The sequence below is a fragment of the Aythya ferina genome (genome assembly GCF_964211825.1).
Source record: "Aythya ferina genome assembly, chromosome: 17".
NCBI lineage: Eukaryota > Metazoa > Chordata > Aves > Anseriformes > Anatidae > Aythya > Aythya ferina.
The window spans coordinates 1,776,664-1,789,901 of NC_140316.1; the positions used below are offsets into that span (position 1 = coordinate 1,776,664).

At 38.6% G+C, this 13,238-nt stretch overlaps 1 protein-coding gene across 2 annotated transcripts in view; it reads left to right on the forward strand.

Annotated features, from left to right (window-relative positions):
* GLT1D1 (glycosyltransferase 1 domain containing 1) overlaps positions 1 to 13,238 on the forward strand; it is a 69,625-nt gene that overhangs the window by 35,641 nt on the left and 20,746 nt on the right. For both annotated transcript variants that reach the window (XM_084538831.1, XM_084538832.1), the window contains exons 7-9: positions 6,533 to 6,628; positions 7,692 to 7,741; positions 12,034 to 12,077. In XM_084538831.1, the coding sequence (XP_084394957.1) occupies positions 6,533 to 6,628; positions 7,692 to 7,741; positions 12,034 to 12,077 (190 nt within the window). The remainder of the gene's footprint in view (positions 1 to 6,532; positions 6,629 to 7,691; positions 7,742 to 12,033; positions 12,078 to 13,238) is intronic.

Here is a 13,238-nt window from a genome sequence, read left to right on the forward strand (position 1 = left end):
GGCATTTAAGTATAGATTTTTTAAAGGGCCCAAGTGTAAACTGTCATAGTGTATCATAATAGTAAAATTATTGTTTTTCCTAAAAATAGTGGATGTGACAGTTACACAATTTCAGATAAAAAACAAACCAAGAGCCAATGAAATCTTAAATAACAAACTTCAGCATGCTTCAGCAGGAAAGTGTTGTATTATGAAGATGTTTTTCTCTGTATGCTTTTAATATAGTCCGTTCTCTCATTCTGTCTTGTAACTAAAGACCTCCAAACAGTTTACTAAAAATTAAACCCTGTACATTGCTTTGTGTCAAGGATTCAATCTGCTTGCAGATGAATGGGTAAATCCAGATGGGTAAGTCTAGATTTGAGAAACTTTCTCTAGGGCACACCATGACTCAGAATCACAGCCATCAGGAGGACACAAGTCCTGATTATTAATCACATTTCATCTATTAGATTATGCATTTTGTGCCAGGTTCCAATATCAGCAACAGCTACCCGAGCACACAGATCAAAACAAGGTACTGTTTTGATCATGCAATTCCACTCTGAAATTACACGTTCCAACGCTGCATTGTTGTGTTTCAGATTTGAGCAGCATCATACCCACTCTGCTGTATCATAAAAAAGGAGTTGCATGACTGTGGGAGTTCCATGTCAGTCTTAATCTGCCACTGTGGCTGATTCATTTCAGTTTACCTGCAGTTCATTTGTCACAATCCCTATAGTTCTGTGTGGTATATCAGCTCAGCATACTGTCAAGCTGACGAAAGGAATGAGTTTCCATAATCCTATCAATCACTCTTGTTGTTTTGACCTTTCACATCTTGCTAAACAAGTAACCTGCTAAGCACGATCAAGACTGGCCATGGCCAACGTACAGCTGTTTTTTATAGATAAGGACAACTTAACAAGTCAGACTACAGCCATAGATGAATACTAACAAAGCACATTTAAAGGAGCATCTCTTACTGATATTAAACAATTATTTTTGACAGTGAAGAAGATGTTGATTACAGTGGCAAGACTTGTATTTAATGTACAGTGATTTTGAAGTATGGCTGCATACTTCAGAAAATGCAGGGTTTTTTTTTCTTTTTTTTTCTTTTTTTTTTTTTCTTGCCAGTGAGTATGGACAAATCTTTCCATTTTATATTTGCTTTGCAAAGCAAACAGAAGGATGCGTGAGCTAGGAGGTAATGAAGCACATTGTGCTGTTTCAAATCTTTTCGTAACACTAACAGAAGCCGGGAAAAAGAGACACAAGCATTTCTTTGTTATTTGGGTGTTGCATGTTATTCAAACAATACAGCCACACACTGAATGTATCAAAACAGCAAGTCAGTTGATTGTGTCATAGTGGTGTATTTCCATTTCAGAAATGAATCACATGGGGCTGTTGTATTTTACAACTGATTAAGTAGCCTATCTGGGGAAGACAGAATGATAGCAAAAACTCAGATACTGAAACTCTGTTTATGCTCCAGGAAAAATCAAAAATGTCTTCTTTCAAATACGTTTTCACCCAGCTGTTGGCTATAGCTGTTAAAGGCAGCTATTGCAGTTATTCTGTTAAGATGTCCCCCTTGTTAGTGTTCTTGTGAGGAGAAGACATACTAAAATTATTGCTTTCTAGTACAGAATCACAGAATCACAGAATTTTCTAGGTTGGAAGAGACCTCAAGATCATCGAGTCCAACCTCCAACCTAACGCTAACAGCCCTCCACTAAACCATATCCCTAAGCTCTACATCTAAGCGTCTTTTGAAGACTTCCAGGGATGGTGACTCCACCACTTCCCTGGGCAGCCTGTTCCAATGCCTCACAACCCTTTCTGTAAAGAAGTTCTTCCTAAGATCCAACCCAAAACTCCCCTGGCTCAACTTAAGCCCATTCCCCCTCGTCCTGTCACCAGGCACGTGGGAGAACAGGCCAACCCCCACCTCGCTACAGCCTCCCTTGAGGTACCTAAAAAGAGCGATAAGGTCACCCCTGAGCCTCCTCTTCTCCAGGCTGAACAAGCCCAGCTCCCTCAGCCGCTCCTCGTAGGACTTGTTCTCCAGGCCCCTCACCAGCTTCGTCGCCCTTCTCTGCACCCGCTCAAGCACCTCGATGTCCTTCTTGTAGCGAGGGGCCCAAAACTGAACACAGTACTCGAGGTGCGGCCTCACCAGAGCTGAGTACAGGGGGACGATCACCTCCCTAGCCCTGCTGGTCACGCTGTTCCTAATACAAGCCAGGATGCCGTTGGCCTTCTTGGCCACCTGAGCACACTGCTGGCTCATATTCAGCCGACTGTCCACCATCACTCCCAGGTCCTTCTCTGCCTGGCAGCTTTCCAACCATTCCTCTCCCAGCCTGTAGCTCTGCTTGGGGTTATTGCGCCCCAGGTGCAGGACCCGGCACTTGGCCTTGTTAAACTTCATGCAGTTGACCTCAGCCCATCGGTCCAGCCTATCCAGATCCTCCTGCAGAGCTTTCCTACCCTCAAGCAGATCGACACACGCACCTAACTTGGTGTCATCTGCGAACTTACTGAGGGTGCACTCGATGCCCTCGTCCAGATCATCGATGAAGATATTAAAGAGGACCGGCCCCAGCACCGAGCCCTGGGGGACGCCACTAGTGACTGGCCTCCAACTGGACTTGGCTCCATTCACCACGACTCTTTGGGCCCGGCTATCCAGCCAGTTTCTAACCCAACGAAGCGTGCGCCAGTCCAAGCCAAGAGCAGCCAGTTTCTTGAGGAGAATGCTGTGGGAGACGGTGTCAAAAGCCTTGCTGAAGTCAAGGTAGACCACATCCACAGCCTTTCCCTCATCCACCCAGCGCGTCACTCTGTCATAGAAGGAGATCAGGTTCGTCAGGCATGACCTGCCTTTCATAAAGCCATGCTGACTGGGCCTGATCGCCTGCTTCCCCTTCAAGTGCTGCATGATGACTCTCAGGAGGATCTGCTCCATGAGCTTTCCTGGCACTGAGGTCAAACTGACAGGCCTGTAGTTTCCTGGGTCTGCCCTCCGGCCCTTCTTGTAGATGGGCGTCACGTTTGCTAGCCGCCAGTCGATTGGGACCTCCCCCGATAGCCAGGACTGTTGATAAATGATGGACAGCGGCTTGGCCAGCTCCTCTGCCAGTTCCCTCAGTACCCTTGGGTGGATCCCATCTGGCCCCATCGACTTGTGCACATCTAAGTGCCGTAGTAGGTCACCAACCAGTTCTTCATGGATAATGAGGGCCACATCCTGCTCCCCATCCCCTTCCACCAGCTCAGGGTACTGGGTATCCAGAGAACATCCGGTATTGCCGCTAAAGACTGAGGCAAAGAAGGCATTGAGCACCTCCGCCTTTTCCTCATCTCTTGTAACTAAGTTTCCCCCCGCATCCAGTAAAGGATGGAGATTCTCCTTAGTCCTCCTTTTTGTGTTGATGTATTATTTGTGTTGAGTACAAAAGGTTGTATTTTTTTTCTCACAGTAGGGGTGCTGACAAGGCTTGAGAGAGCAACAGGTCAGAAAAAAAAAAACAAAACACAACTATGCAGGCGTCATCATGATGTGTAAATCTAACTATTTTAAGTGAATGAGTAGAAAACTAATAAATACACAGGTGCTTCTTAACTTTGTTCTTAAGTAGACAGAGTGAGTAAACTCCCAACACTGAGCAGGGGCTGTGATGTGCTGGTAATGCAGTCTTGTCAGGAATGTCTTTATATGTTTCTAAGTGGATTGAATTGGTGAGAGTCTGCCTGTAAAAATGAATTAGGTGATAACTATGATCTACAGCATACAATAAAGTAAAACTGCAACTGACTCTCACTTCACTAAATTGAGTGGCAGAGGCAAATCCTTTCCTGAATAGCCCTTCTTTGACAGCTTTTAGAAATGCCGTGCAGAATCCAATCTCTAGTGCAGTGTGCCCAATATCTTCTATCTGAGAGAAAAGTGAGAAACATTCCATAATAGAGAAGTAGTGCTTTCTACAGTTTCATGAAGGGGGCAATCTGCCAGTTTTAATTCAGGCTTGTGAATGTCTATTCAAAATAATAAATCAAATAAGTGGACTATTTTCTTTAATGAACATTTTTTTAGGTAGTTTCACTAGTGAAGTAATTAAACTGTTAGTCATGAGATTCTTAGGAGAAATACCTTTAAAGGCCATGGATCTGAATGGAAAAATCCAAATTTCAAAGTGTAATTACAGTCTGTAGGGCCTTTTTCCCATTTCTGTTTTGGTTTAAGTTTTTTTGTATGGGGATCAGAATGATAATCAGGACTGCATAGGTTTGCTCTGTTAGGGCTTTTCATTGTTAGAACACTTTAAACCCTTGTCTAATAAAATGAAAAGACTGAAAGCTTTAAGATAGAAACAAAAAGATATTAAGAGAGAAGAAGCAGTTATTTTAAGCATGGTTAATGTTGATTAGTATGCTGTCAGATCAAGAGTGCAATAATTTTGTAATCTCTACGTGAGAACAGGGAGACCTGATTTCTCACTACTGTCTCACTGAGCCTTCAGTGGTAACTTTAAGCTTGTTCCAAAATAGCCAGAGCTGAACATCAATAGGTGGGAGTTCATAATGTAAAATGAATATTTGTGCCATATGGATAGTTAAAATGCAATCTCAATTTTGTCGACATGTTATAGTAATTTGTTTCAGTTTGTCATGAATTGAGACCACTGCTGCATGTATTAAAAACAAATAGAATTAATGGACCATTGCATCAGAAGAATGGCTTTTTCAATCCAAATGTTTCTGTATTATAAATTACAAATTATTTCTTGGTCCAATAACCAGTAAAATATTACTTACCGTGTCTGCTTCAGCCACTCTTGACAGCTCAAGCTGTTTAAGTTAAATGGAACTGACTTAATAATGAACCCTGTGACAGGGACCATTTAAAAGTCCCTGAACTGGATTTTAATTTTAAAAGTAATAGCAGCTTAGTATGCACCACTCTTCTGGCTTTTACCCCCTGCCATAGAGAGGTTTGTTGCAAAGCTCATATTAAGCCAGTCCCTTGACACAAGAAGAGACATTCCTGTTTTTTCCAGGGCCTGGAGCAGACCCTGCAGTTAAGTAATACAACACGGTAAAGAAATGTAAGTTGGTACCAAGTTTGGGTGATCTCAGATTCCAAACTGCAGCAATTCAGTCATGCCGTATAGCAGCTGAGGTGCTGCTGCGGCTGGTGGAGAGTGGAAGCGAAAGGGAAGAGGAAGCCTCAGAGAAGGGAGCTCTGCAGTGTTCAGCAGCAGGGGATGGCAGAGCCACCACAACCATTCTGCTGCCTTCCTCTGTTAATCACACATTCCATCGAGAGAAAATCTGACCATGCAGCAGAGCCCTCCTGGTAGCTATGTGACATAGTCCCAGTGTGTGGCCAATGCATTAATGTCCCACAGACACCCTGAAGAGCTACAGTTTGATGCTCCTTGTTACAGAATCACAGAATCATCTAGGTTGGAAGAGACCTCCAAGATCACTGAGTCCAATCTCTGACCTAACACTAACAAGTCCTCCACTGTTCAGCTGACTAGTGTTAGATAATGTTATCTATCCTTGCCATGAGCTCAATAAAAACATGCACTGAAGGACAGCAAGCTAATCTGCTCTGTACAATAAATCAGAGAACATTGCACCCTCTCTAGAGTTTATTAAATTATGTTGTTATGAGTGTGTTCATTCAGCACATCTGAATTATTTTATTATAAACACATTTTACCAAAATTCATCACTAAGTGACCCTTCTTTAGAAGTATGTTCTGAATTAATTGTGCTGTTATATAGCCAATGGCAAATGCAAAAACATACATCTGACCTTCCTTTTTTAAGATAGCCTGCAAAATGTTTTTTGTGGGTTATTGTGGTATATTTGCAAGAGGGATTTTCGATGTTAAAAATGAACATGTTGAGATTTTTTCCAAAATAAATTTATTATATTAAAAAATATTCCTATATATTTTTTATTTGCATTTCTTTACAATAGCATTAAAATAAATGCTTTGGAATAATTTAACTTCTGGTTAAATATTCTGTAGTAGTGTTGGCATGTTAGGGATAGATAACTATTAGACATTTAGCTGATCTTTTATAACAACGTGTATCTGACCAAGCCTCACAATATCCTTGAAACAGGTGTTGAATTATTATATGAATGCATATTTTGAATGCATATTTATTCTTATGGGTAGAAGAACTGAGAAACACACTGATTTGTATAGTTGCCCAGTCAGTCAAAGCTGATTTCGGGTGTTGAAGAATACTGACTACCAATTTATTTCTCCAAATCCTGCACATTCACTGCCTCTTGAAATGAACTCATATGCACTGTAGAATGATATGCATGATTAAGTTCTCCAGTGAGTTGATCTGAGGATTAGTGTGAGAGCAAGAAACAGAGGGAACCATAATGAGAAGTTTTCAGAATCCACCCTGATACTGCTGTTACCATTGTATGTGCTTATTCATGAAACGATTTAGAGTGATTTAACTTTTTTATCTGCATTCAGATTTTTAAAATGTTTTGTTACAGACATTCCTACAGATAGAGACAATTTACACGTGTTTCTTTTGATATGTGGACTTCGGAGAGTCAAAGACCCTCTGTATTTAGTAGATGTATTTTCAGGTAGGTATTTGGTATTTGTTTTGTTCCTGGATGTAGAAAAAATTCTTTTTGTGTTTACAAGTTTGGCATAAGCTGTCTTATTCATTGCAGAAAACTTCATAATATATTTATATTTTTAAAATGCACATGTAACCATTGATCTGTTCAATGCATTATTTCTGTACTGCATCTTTTTCAGCCTGCTGGGAATAACAGCATTAAAATCAAAGCACTATTTGATGCCTTTACTTGTGGTAAAACTGTTTTTCTGATACATACAATATTAATGGAAGACAAAAGAAGGATTCACCTACTTCAAAATAACTTTTTTTATCTTACTGTCCTGTGGCTGTTAGACTGATTGGCATGTGTGCTAAGTAATACCACTAAAGTTAGAAGCAAATTTTACCACCCATCATTATGAAGTTTTCTTATAGTCACATAAGTGAATGGTTTGCTAGGTTCTCAGCTTGTATCTGTAAAAGGTTTGGGTATTCCAAGCTGGGAATTTAGCCTCAGCTGTTCTGTTTACTTTTATGAGCCTTCACTGCCTTGTGATGTTCAGTAACAAAAGTAGTTTATTAATGTCAAGTATTGGTTTTGTGATGGGGTTCTATTCTGGTCGTGGAAGAATGGCAGATTTCTCTGTGTACATTATAACTGACTATTAATTACAGTGGTTGCAGTTGCTTCCAAATATGCCTTTACATAAGAGGAAAATTTCAAATCATTTTGTCTTAGTGGCTAGGGTCACTATAGGGTCACAATAGAGCATTGTTTTCGTGAGATGATTCAAAATTAATATCTGAGCTTAGTTAAATAACTCTTGAATCATAAGAGATTTCATGAAGCAGAAATGCTGAATATTAAATTTTAGATATACTAATCATTTGAATTCTGAGGAGTAATCTGAGAGCAGAGCATGAAATCTGTCCTTTAGGTAGTAATACAATATTTGCCTAGTTCTACTTTATACATGAAGCTATTTACATTGATTTTAGAGAAGGAAGAGTATTTCTTGTGCTTTAAAATAATATTTAAAATTAGTAATTTTGATTAATAAAAAGATGTTCTTCTGTTTTAGATTGGCACAGAAAGGATCCCAGTGTCCATCTGGGCATAATTGGACCTGCAGTAAGTTGTTAGAATTACTAGTACTATTTTATTCGCATGTTCATTTCTAAATACTTCCTCTTGCTCATGTGAGATACCGCAATAATTCTTTCCAAACTGAACCTATGTCAGAGGACTTCTGACTTTCATAGAGATAAGAAGGTGCAAATCTAGCAGTTGTAAAGGCTTTTCACAACAGGTCTGAACTGTGGAAGTGGAAGTGTTTCCAGTGCTCTGACTTCCAAAGTTCAGAGTTCTGCTAGCAGCTACAAGTCCAACTCACTCAGCATGTGCTCCACTTTTTGTCGCAAAAGTGAAAGCAGCTAGGAGAGTTTTCTAAGAGGATATGCACTGAGTTAGTCCAGTTCTAGTCACTTATTTTTTTCTTAATGCAAACTGTTATCAATAGTTTATAGCAACTGAAAATCTGTTTTACACATACTGTTTTTGTTTTGTTTTGTTTTTGTTTTTGTTTTTAAAGACCATGTTTGATGCATTTGAAAGTTATTATTTCTAATTGCCTCTCTTTTCACAAGCAAGAGAAGCTCTTGGAACCTCTTTCCTCCAGCCCCATGATTTTCAAATCAAGTATTATGATTTCTGAGGAAGTGGCAAGACTGAACCTCACTGAAGAGGGAAGCATGCACCGTGTTAGCCAAGAGCTAATTAGCCAGAGTCTAGAAAAGGCAACCCATAGCCTTTATCTAACCAGTGGAAAGGGTATGACTAGGCAGCTGTGTCATATGAAACAAATTCTTACTTACGCTAAAACAGTACTAAAGCTTCATTGTTTTCTTTGGGTAATGTGTTTGGGTCTCTCTATCAGTCTTATCTCTGCTTTCTCTTTACAGGAGAATGAAAACTTTGCAGGAAGTCAATTTTATGAGAAAATACATAAAATCTGAATGGGCAAATATGTTTCTGTTTTCTCATTCTGTTTTGTTCTTTGCAAATATATAGACAATATTTTATTTTTAAACCTATTTTTACATTTTTATTTTAGCTGCATTTTTTTTATACTAATATACAAAATGGTTTGAAAGTGAACTTGTATGGAAGGTAAAACTAGAGCAGGTGTAATGAAGCTGTGCTTTAGAATTAAAAGATGTGCTTCCTGCCTCCAGTGAGGATTTTAGACATTTTGGTCATCTTTTTAAATTTGTTTTGCTTTCTCATAGTAAGTTACCAGAAATAAACCTGAGGCAGTGCATAGGAGTCAAACCTGTGGCAGTGCAAAGGAATCAATGACTAACATCTGTAAAATATTTAAAGATATTTCTCCCATAGTGTTGTAATATCACTAAAGGATGAAAGTAAGTTAATTTAGATGCTAGCTGCCAAATTGTTTCAGCTGAATTAAAACTATATTTTTGGCTAGTTGTTAGTTGTCCTGAATTGAAGTAGTAGAGCTACAGGTTAGGTCTGAAGACATTTAATTTCCTTAACCTTTTAGTGTATGGAAAAGATAATGTTGAATGGCTGAATTAGGTTGGAGGTTGGACTCGATGACCTTGAGGTCTCTTCCAACCTAGAAAATTCTGTGATTCTGTAATTTAGTGTTTTAGCTAGGATTTTAAATTTCTAGTGCATTTGCTGCAGGCAGATTATGTTGCATTGCATACAATAATTATGTTATTTAGTTCTATGGGAAGCTCAGTCTTGCTGAGCCTACTCAACATTGATCAGATAAAAATTGTAATGTGGGTTTACCTGCAGCTGTGAATAAAGCTGATTTCTTTCACAGCAATACTGCTGAAGCCTCACAAACCAGAGCAACTGAGCAAATTCTTCCTATCTATACTGAATATGCTTGCAGATGTAGCTTTTGACTCTTTAGTACTCTGGGTGATAATCTGACAAAACTTTAAGTGTACTAAGACCTGTTTTTTTTGTTTGTTTTGTTTTGTTTTGTTTTATTTTTCTACGATGTCTATAGGGCCACAACAGCCCCAACATCACAATGAAGATGTTTCTGGGCCATTGCTTCACTCTGAGTTCATTTTCATATTACAGCAATGTAGTATAGCGTATAGAAGTTCTGAAAGATTTTGGTCATGGTAGGCCCTGTTCTTAACAGGCACCTTCATCTTTAGACAGCATTTGGTGACTTTCAGCACTGTCAAACATCTCAGATATTTTTTTGCCAGTCAGCAGCACAGATCTTTCTTTAAAGGATATCTGGTCTTGTTAGTTGATCAAATGTGCAGCTCTCTGAAGGCTCTTCCTATGTTAAAAATGGATGGCGGATTTTTTAACAGAGGATGATAGGTAACTGTTGATCATATTTGCCTGGTATGTTGAAAGGTAACAAAATAAAGTATGACAACAAACACTCATCTATGTATAGAAGAACTATGGAGACATTTGGGGCTGAAGTAATAATCTTGCCTTTTCAGTAGCTTTTTCTGAGACTGCTGAGTTCCTAGGCATCCTGCCACAGTCAGTTGGCTTTGGAAACATTCACATTTTTTAAATGTATTTCCAACTTACTGAACAGCTTATGTTGTATTCAATTTTCTGCTATATTGAGGCTGTGGTTAGATAACTGTGCCCCCTCAAGTTCCTAAATGTAGCTCGGGGGATCACTTCTCTAAGTCATTGCTACACCCATCCTGAAAGTAATATTTTAACTGAATTATATTCAGGCCAGACTTCTTGGAATATCTGCCAATAGAAGAATGCTGCTTAAAGGATTGTTCTGTTCCTGAGACAGATGGCAATTTCTTGGCTTCCAGAGAAGTAGATAGGATAGGAATTAATATCTTACAAATTTTATGAGTCACAAGCTGTAGTTTTTCTTAGCCTTCTAAAGGTAGAAGAGCAAAAGACCATATCCCACTGCATGTTAAATCACTTCCAAGTACTCCATTGATTTTAAAGGAAACTGGGTATAGTTCCTCATGAGAGGAACTCAAAATAGTACTTTAGGGAGAAAGCTGAAAAGATGTTTATACAGAAATAGCAGCCACAAAGTTCAATATAAAGTATCCAAGGAACCTGTGACTTGACAATGCTGGCTTAGTGTACAGGTCTGTAGCATACTGTCACCCGGATTAGGAAGTGCTTCAGTAAAGGGTACCTCATTTTCTCCCCAGCTGTTACCAAAAATACATTTCTAAACAGTTACACGAGTCTTTTTTTTTTTTTTTTTTTTTTTTTGCATGCAGTAGGAATTCATTCCTTAGTACAGTGCTGACTTGCTTGTATCTTTTGATTTATGAAGCCCTGCTTTCATTAAATAATTATTCTTGTGTTCAATGTACACCATCATAAAATCAATTCTGAGTTTTTTTCCAAGAGGGTTTTCTAAAATGCTTTGTTAGGGCTTTCTGTCTTTTAGCGTGTAAAAGCAAAACAAAACAAAAATGAAAAAAAATATATTAACATGATTAAGAAAATGAGCCATATTGTTCCCAGGACTTACAACTGCTGTATGCTGTGTAAGCTATCATAAATTGGTCCAATATAGCCAGTCTGTCTTAATAAAAAGCAGTCTACTTCTGTTCTTCATGTCTAGTTAAGGATTTCCAAGTTCTGTTTATTTCTTTTAAATGTGTTAAATGAAAGTAGCAGTCATAGTTAAGCTTTGTAAATAAAACTGTTGGAGTTAATTGCCCATCTTAGAAAACATTTTAATTACTCTAGTATGTCTTCAATGTTATGTTATGTTTTAAAATTTTGTGTTTATTAGTTTTCAAGCAAATGTTTCTGCCAGTGTGTAACATCTATTTGCCTGTCACCATTTACATGCAGATTGCTTTCTGTGTTAACTAAAGTCTGAAAAGTTCCTTCCCTTCCTCACACTGGTAACCTCATACATAAAGGGACAATTGCTTGGCACATCAGTGCAGTGCTCCTCACATAGGCAGTAAGTTGTCAAATCCATCATTTGAATCACGTTAGCCTTTGCAAAGTCTTCTGAAAGCAGTCATTCATGTTAAATAGATCTACCTCTAATTAGAACCTGCAGCCAGAGGGGGATGTCAGGGGAGAAGAAACAGAACCTCCCCTTTTGACAGCAGCTCCACTGCATCAGGTTAGTCACTGAAACTGAGACTGGGGTAGTCAATTCTCTCTGCTGTGCTGTGCACTCACACCCATAGCTGGGTATTCTAAGAGTCAGTCTTCACAAGAGCATTTGTCTGAAGAGTCAAGTGTAACTCCACCAAGTTACTGATCTTTGTTATGATTTTGAAGCTCAGCACACTCATACATTTTATTAAAAAATGTACTAAAAATTATTTTTCTTTTCTTGGTATTTCAAATGTAGTGCTGCAGTACTGCCCTTTACCTGTGTGTATATTCCTTTCTAGGTTGATCCACTTTTTACAAATGAAGTTAAAGAAAAAGTTAAGAGGTAAGAATTAATGTTAAGCCTTTTATCTGCTCCAAATGAAAGCAGCTGGCCGGGTAGCTTTTTAAGATCATGTGCATAAATGCTTTTTTTTATATATAAATGGTCATACATTCAAACTCTCTGTATGACTAACAAATGTATTTGGATTATTTGGCATGTGATATTCTCAGACCAGCTATTCTACATACTTTAAATTTTAGATTAGCCAGTAGATCTCTTCACGTTTTATGTTAAGTCACATCTGACTTAGGATCAGGTATGATTCATATTTATTACTTTTTTATGTATTTTCATTGTTTCTTTCATCTTGACTTCAGCAAGATGTTGCATCCTGTTGGTGGGTGAATGAGTACGTAGACAAGATAACCATGTGTAGCTTTTTTCTGTCCCTCCTTTATGAGTTTCCTGACTGGAAGGTATAAATTTTAGAGAACAGAGGTATTTCTTTTTTTGACTACAAAACCTAGAATTTTCTGGCTAGAACAGAACAAACATATTATCTCAGATTGATAATATCAGCTATATGCCTGAGTTAAAATCCGCATAAAGTATCTGTTTTGCAGACAGATAATTTTTTTATCAGGTTATTTATTGGAAACGTGTTTCCTGTAATCATGCATTAATACTTCCCCTAATATAGTTATTTATCTCTGCAGAAGCTGGATGTTACTGCACAATCAGAACATCAATTTCTAACAAAGTCTAGTTGATGGGGGGGAGGAGGCCAGTGTTAGGGTCAAATGCTTTTCCATCTGGCTTTGTGATCTCATGTCAAGAATAAAGAGGCAGGAGTGGACTCATCAACAGGAGGAGATGCTGGCTCTTTGAAAAAAAATTCTAAAGGTCCCACCCACTTCATTTAAGACTGAACACCTCATTACCCTATTATTCCATTCTGCACCCTTGATTTGATTGACTTTGCTTAAACTGGGGAAGATGACAACAGGAAGAATGTAAACATTCAGAAGAGAAAAGTGTTTATCCTAAAAGAAGAAGCAGATGATATGTTTTAGAACCTCGATCCATCCCAAAAAGCCAACATCTGAAAAGTCAACATTTCCTGCAGCTGACCATTCAGACCGTTGTGCTCCCTTTCCCTATGTTTCTCAAAAGTCACCATCAAACTCAGCTCCTTCATCTGTGAGACTGACTGATTGTGGT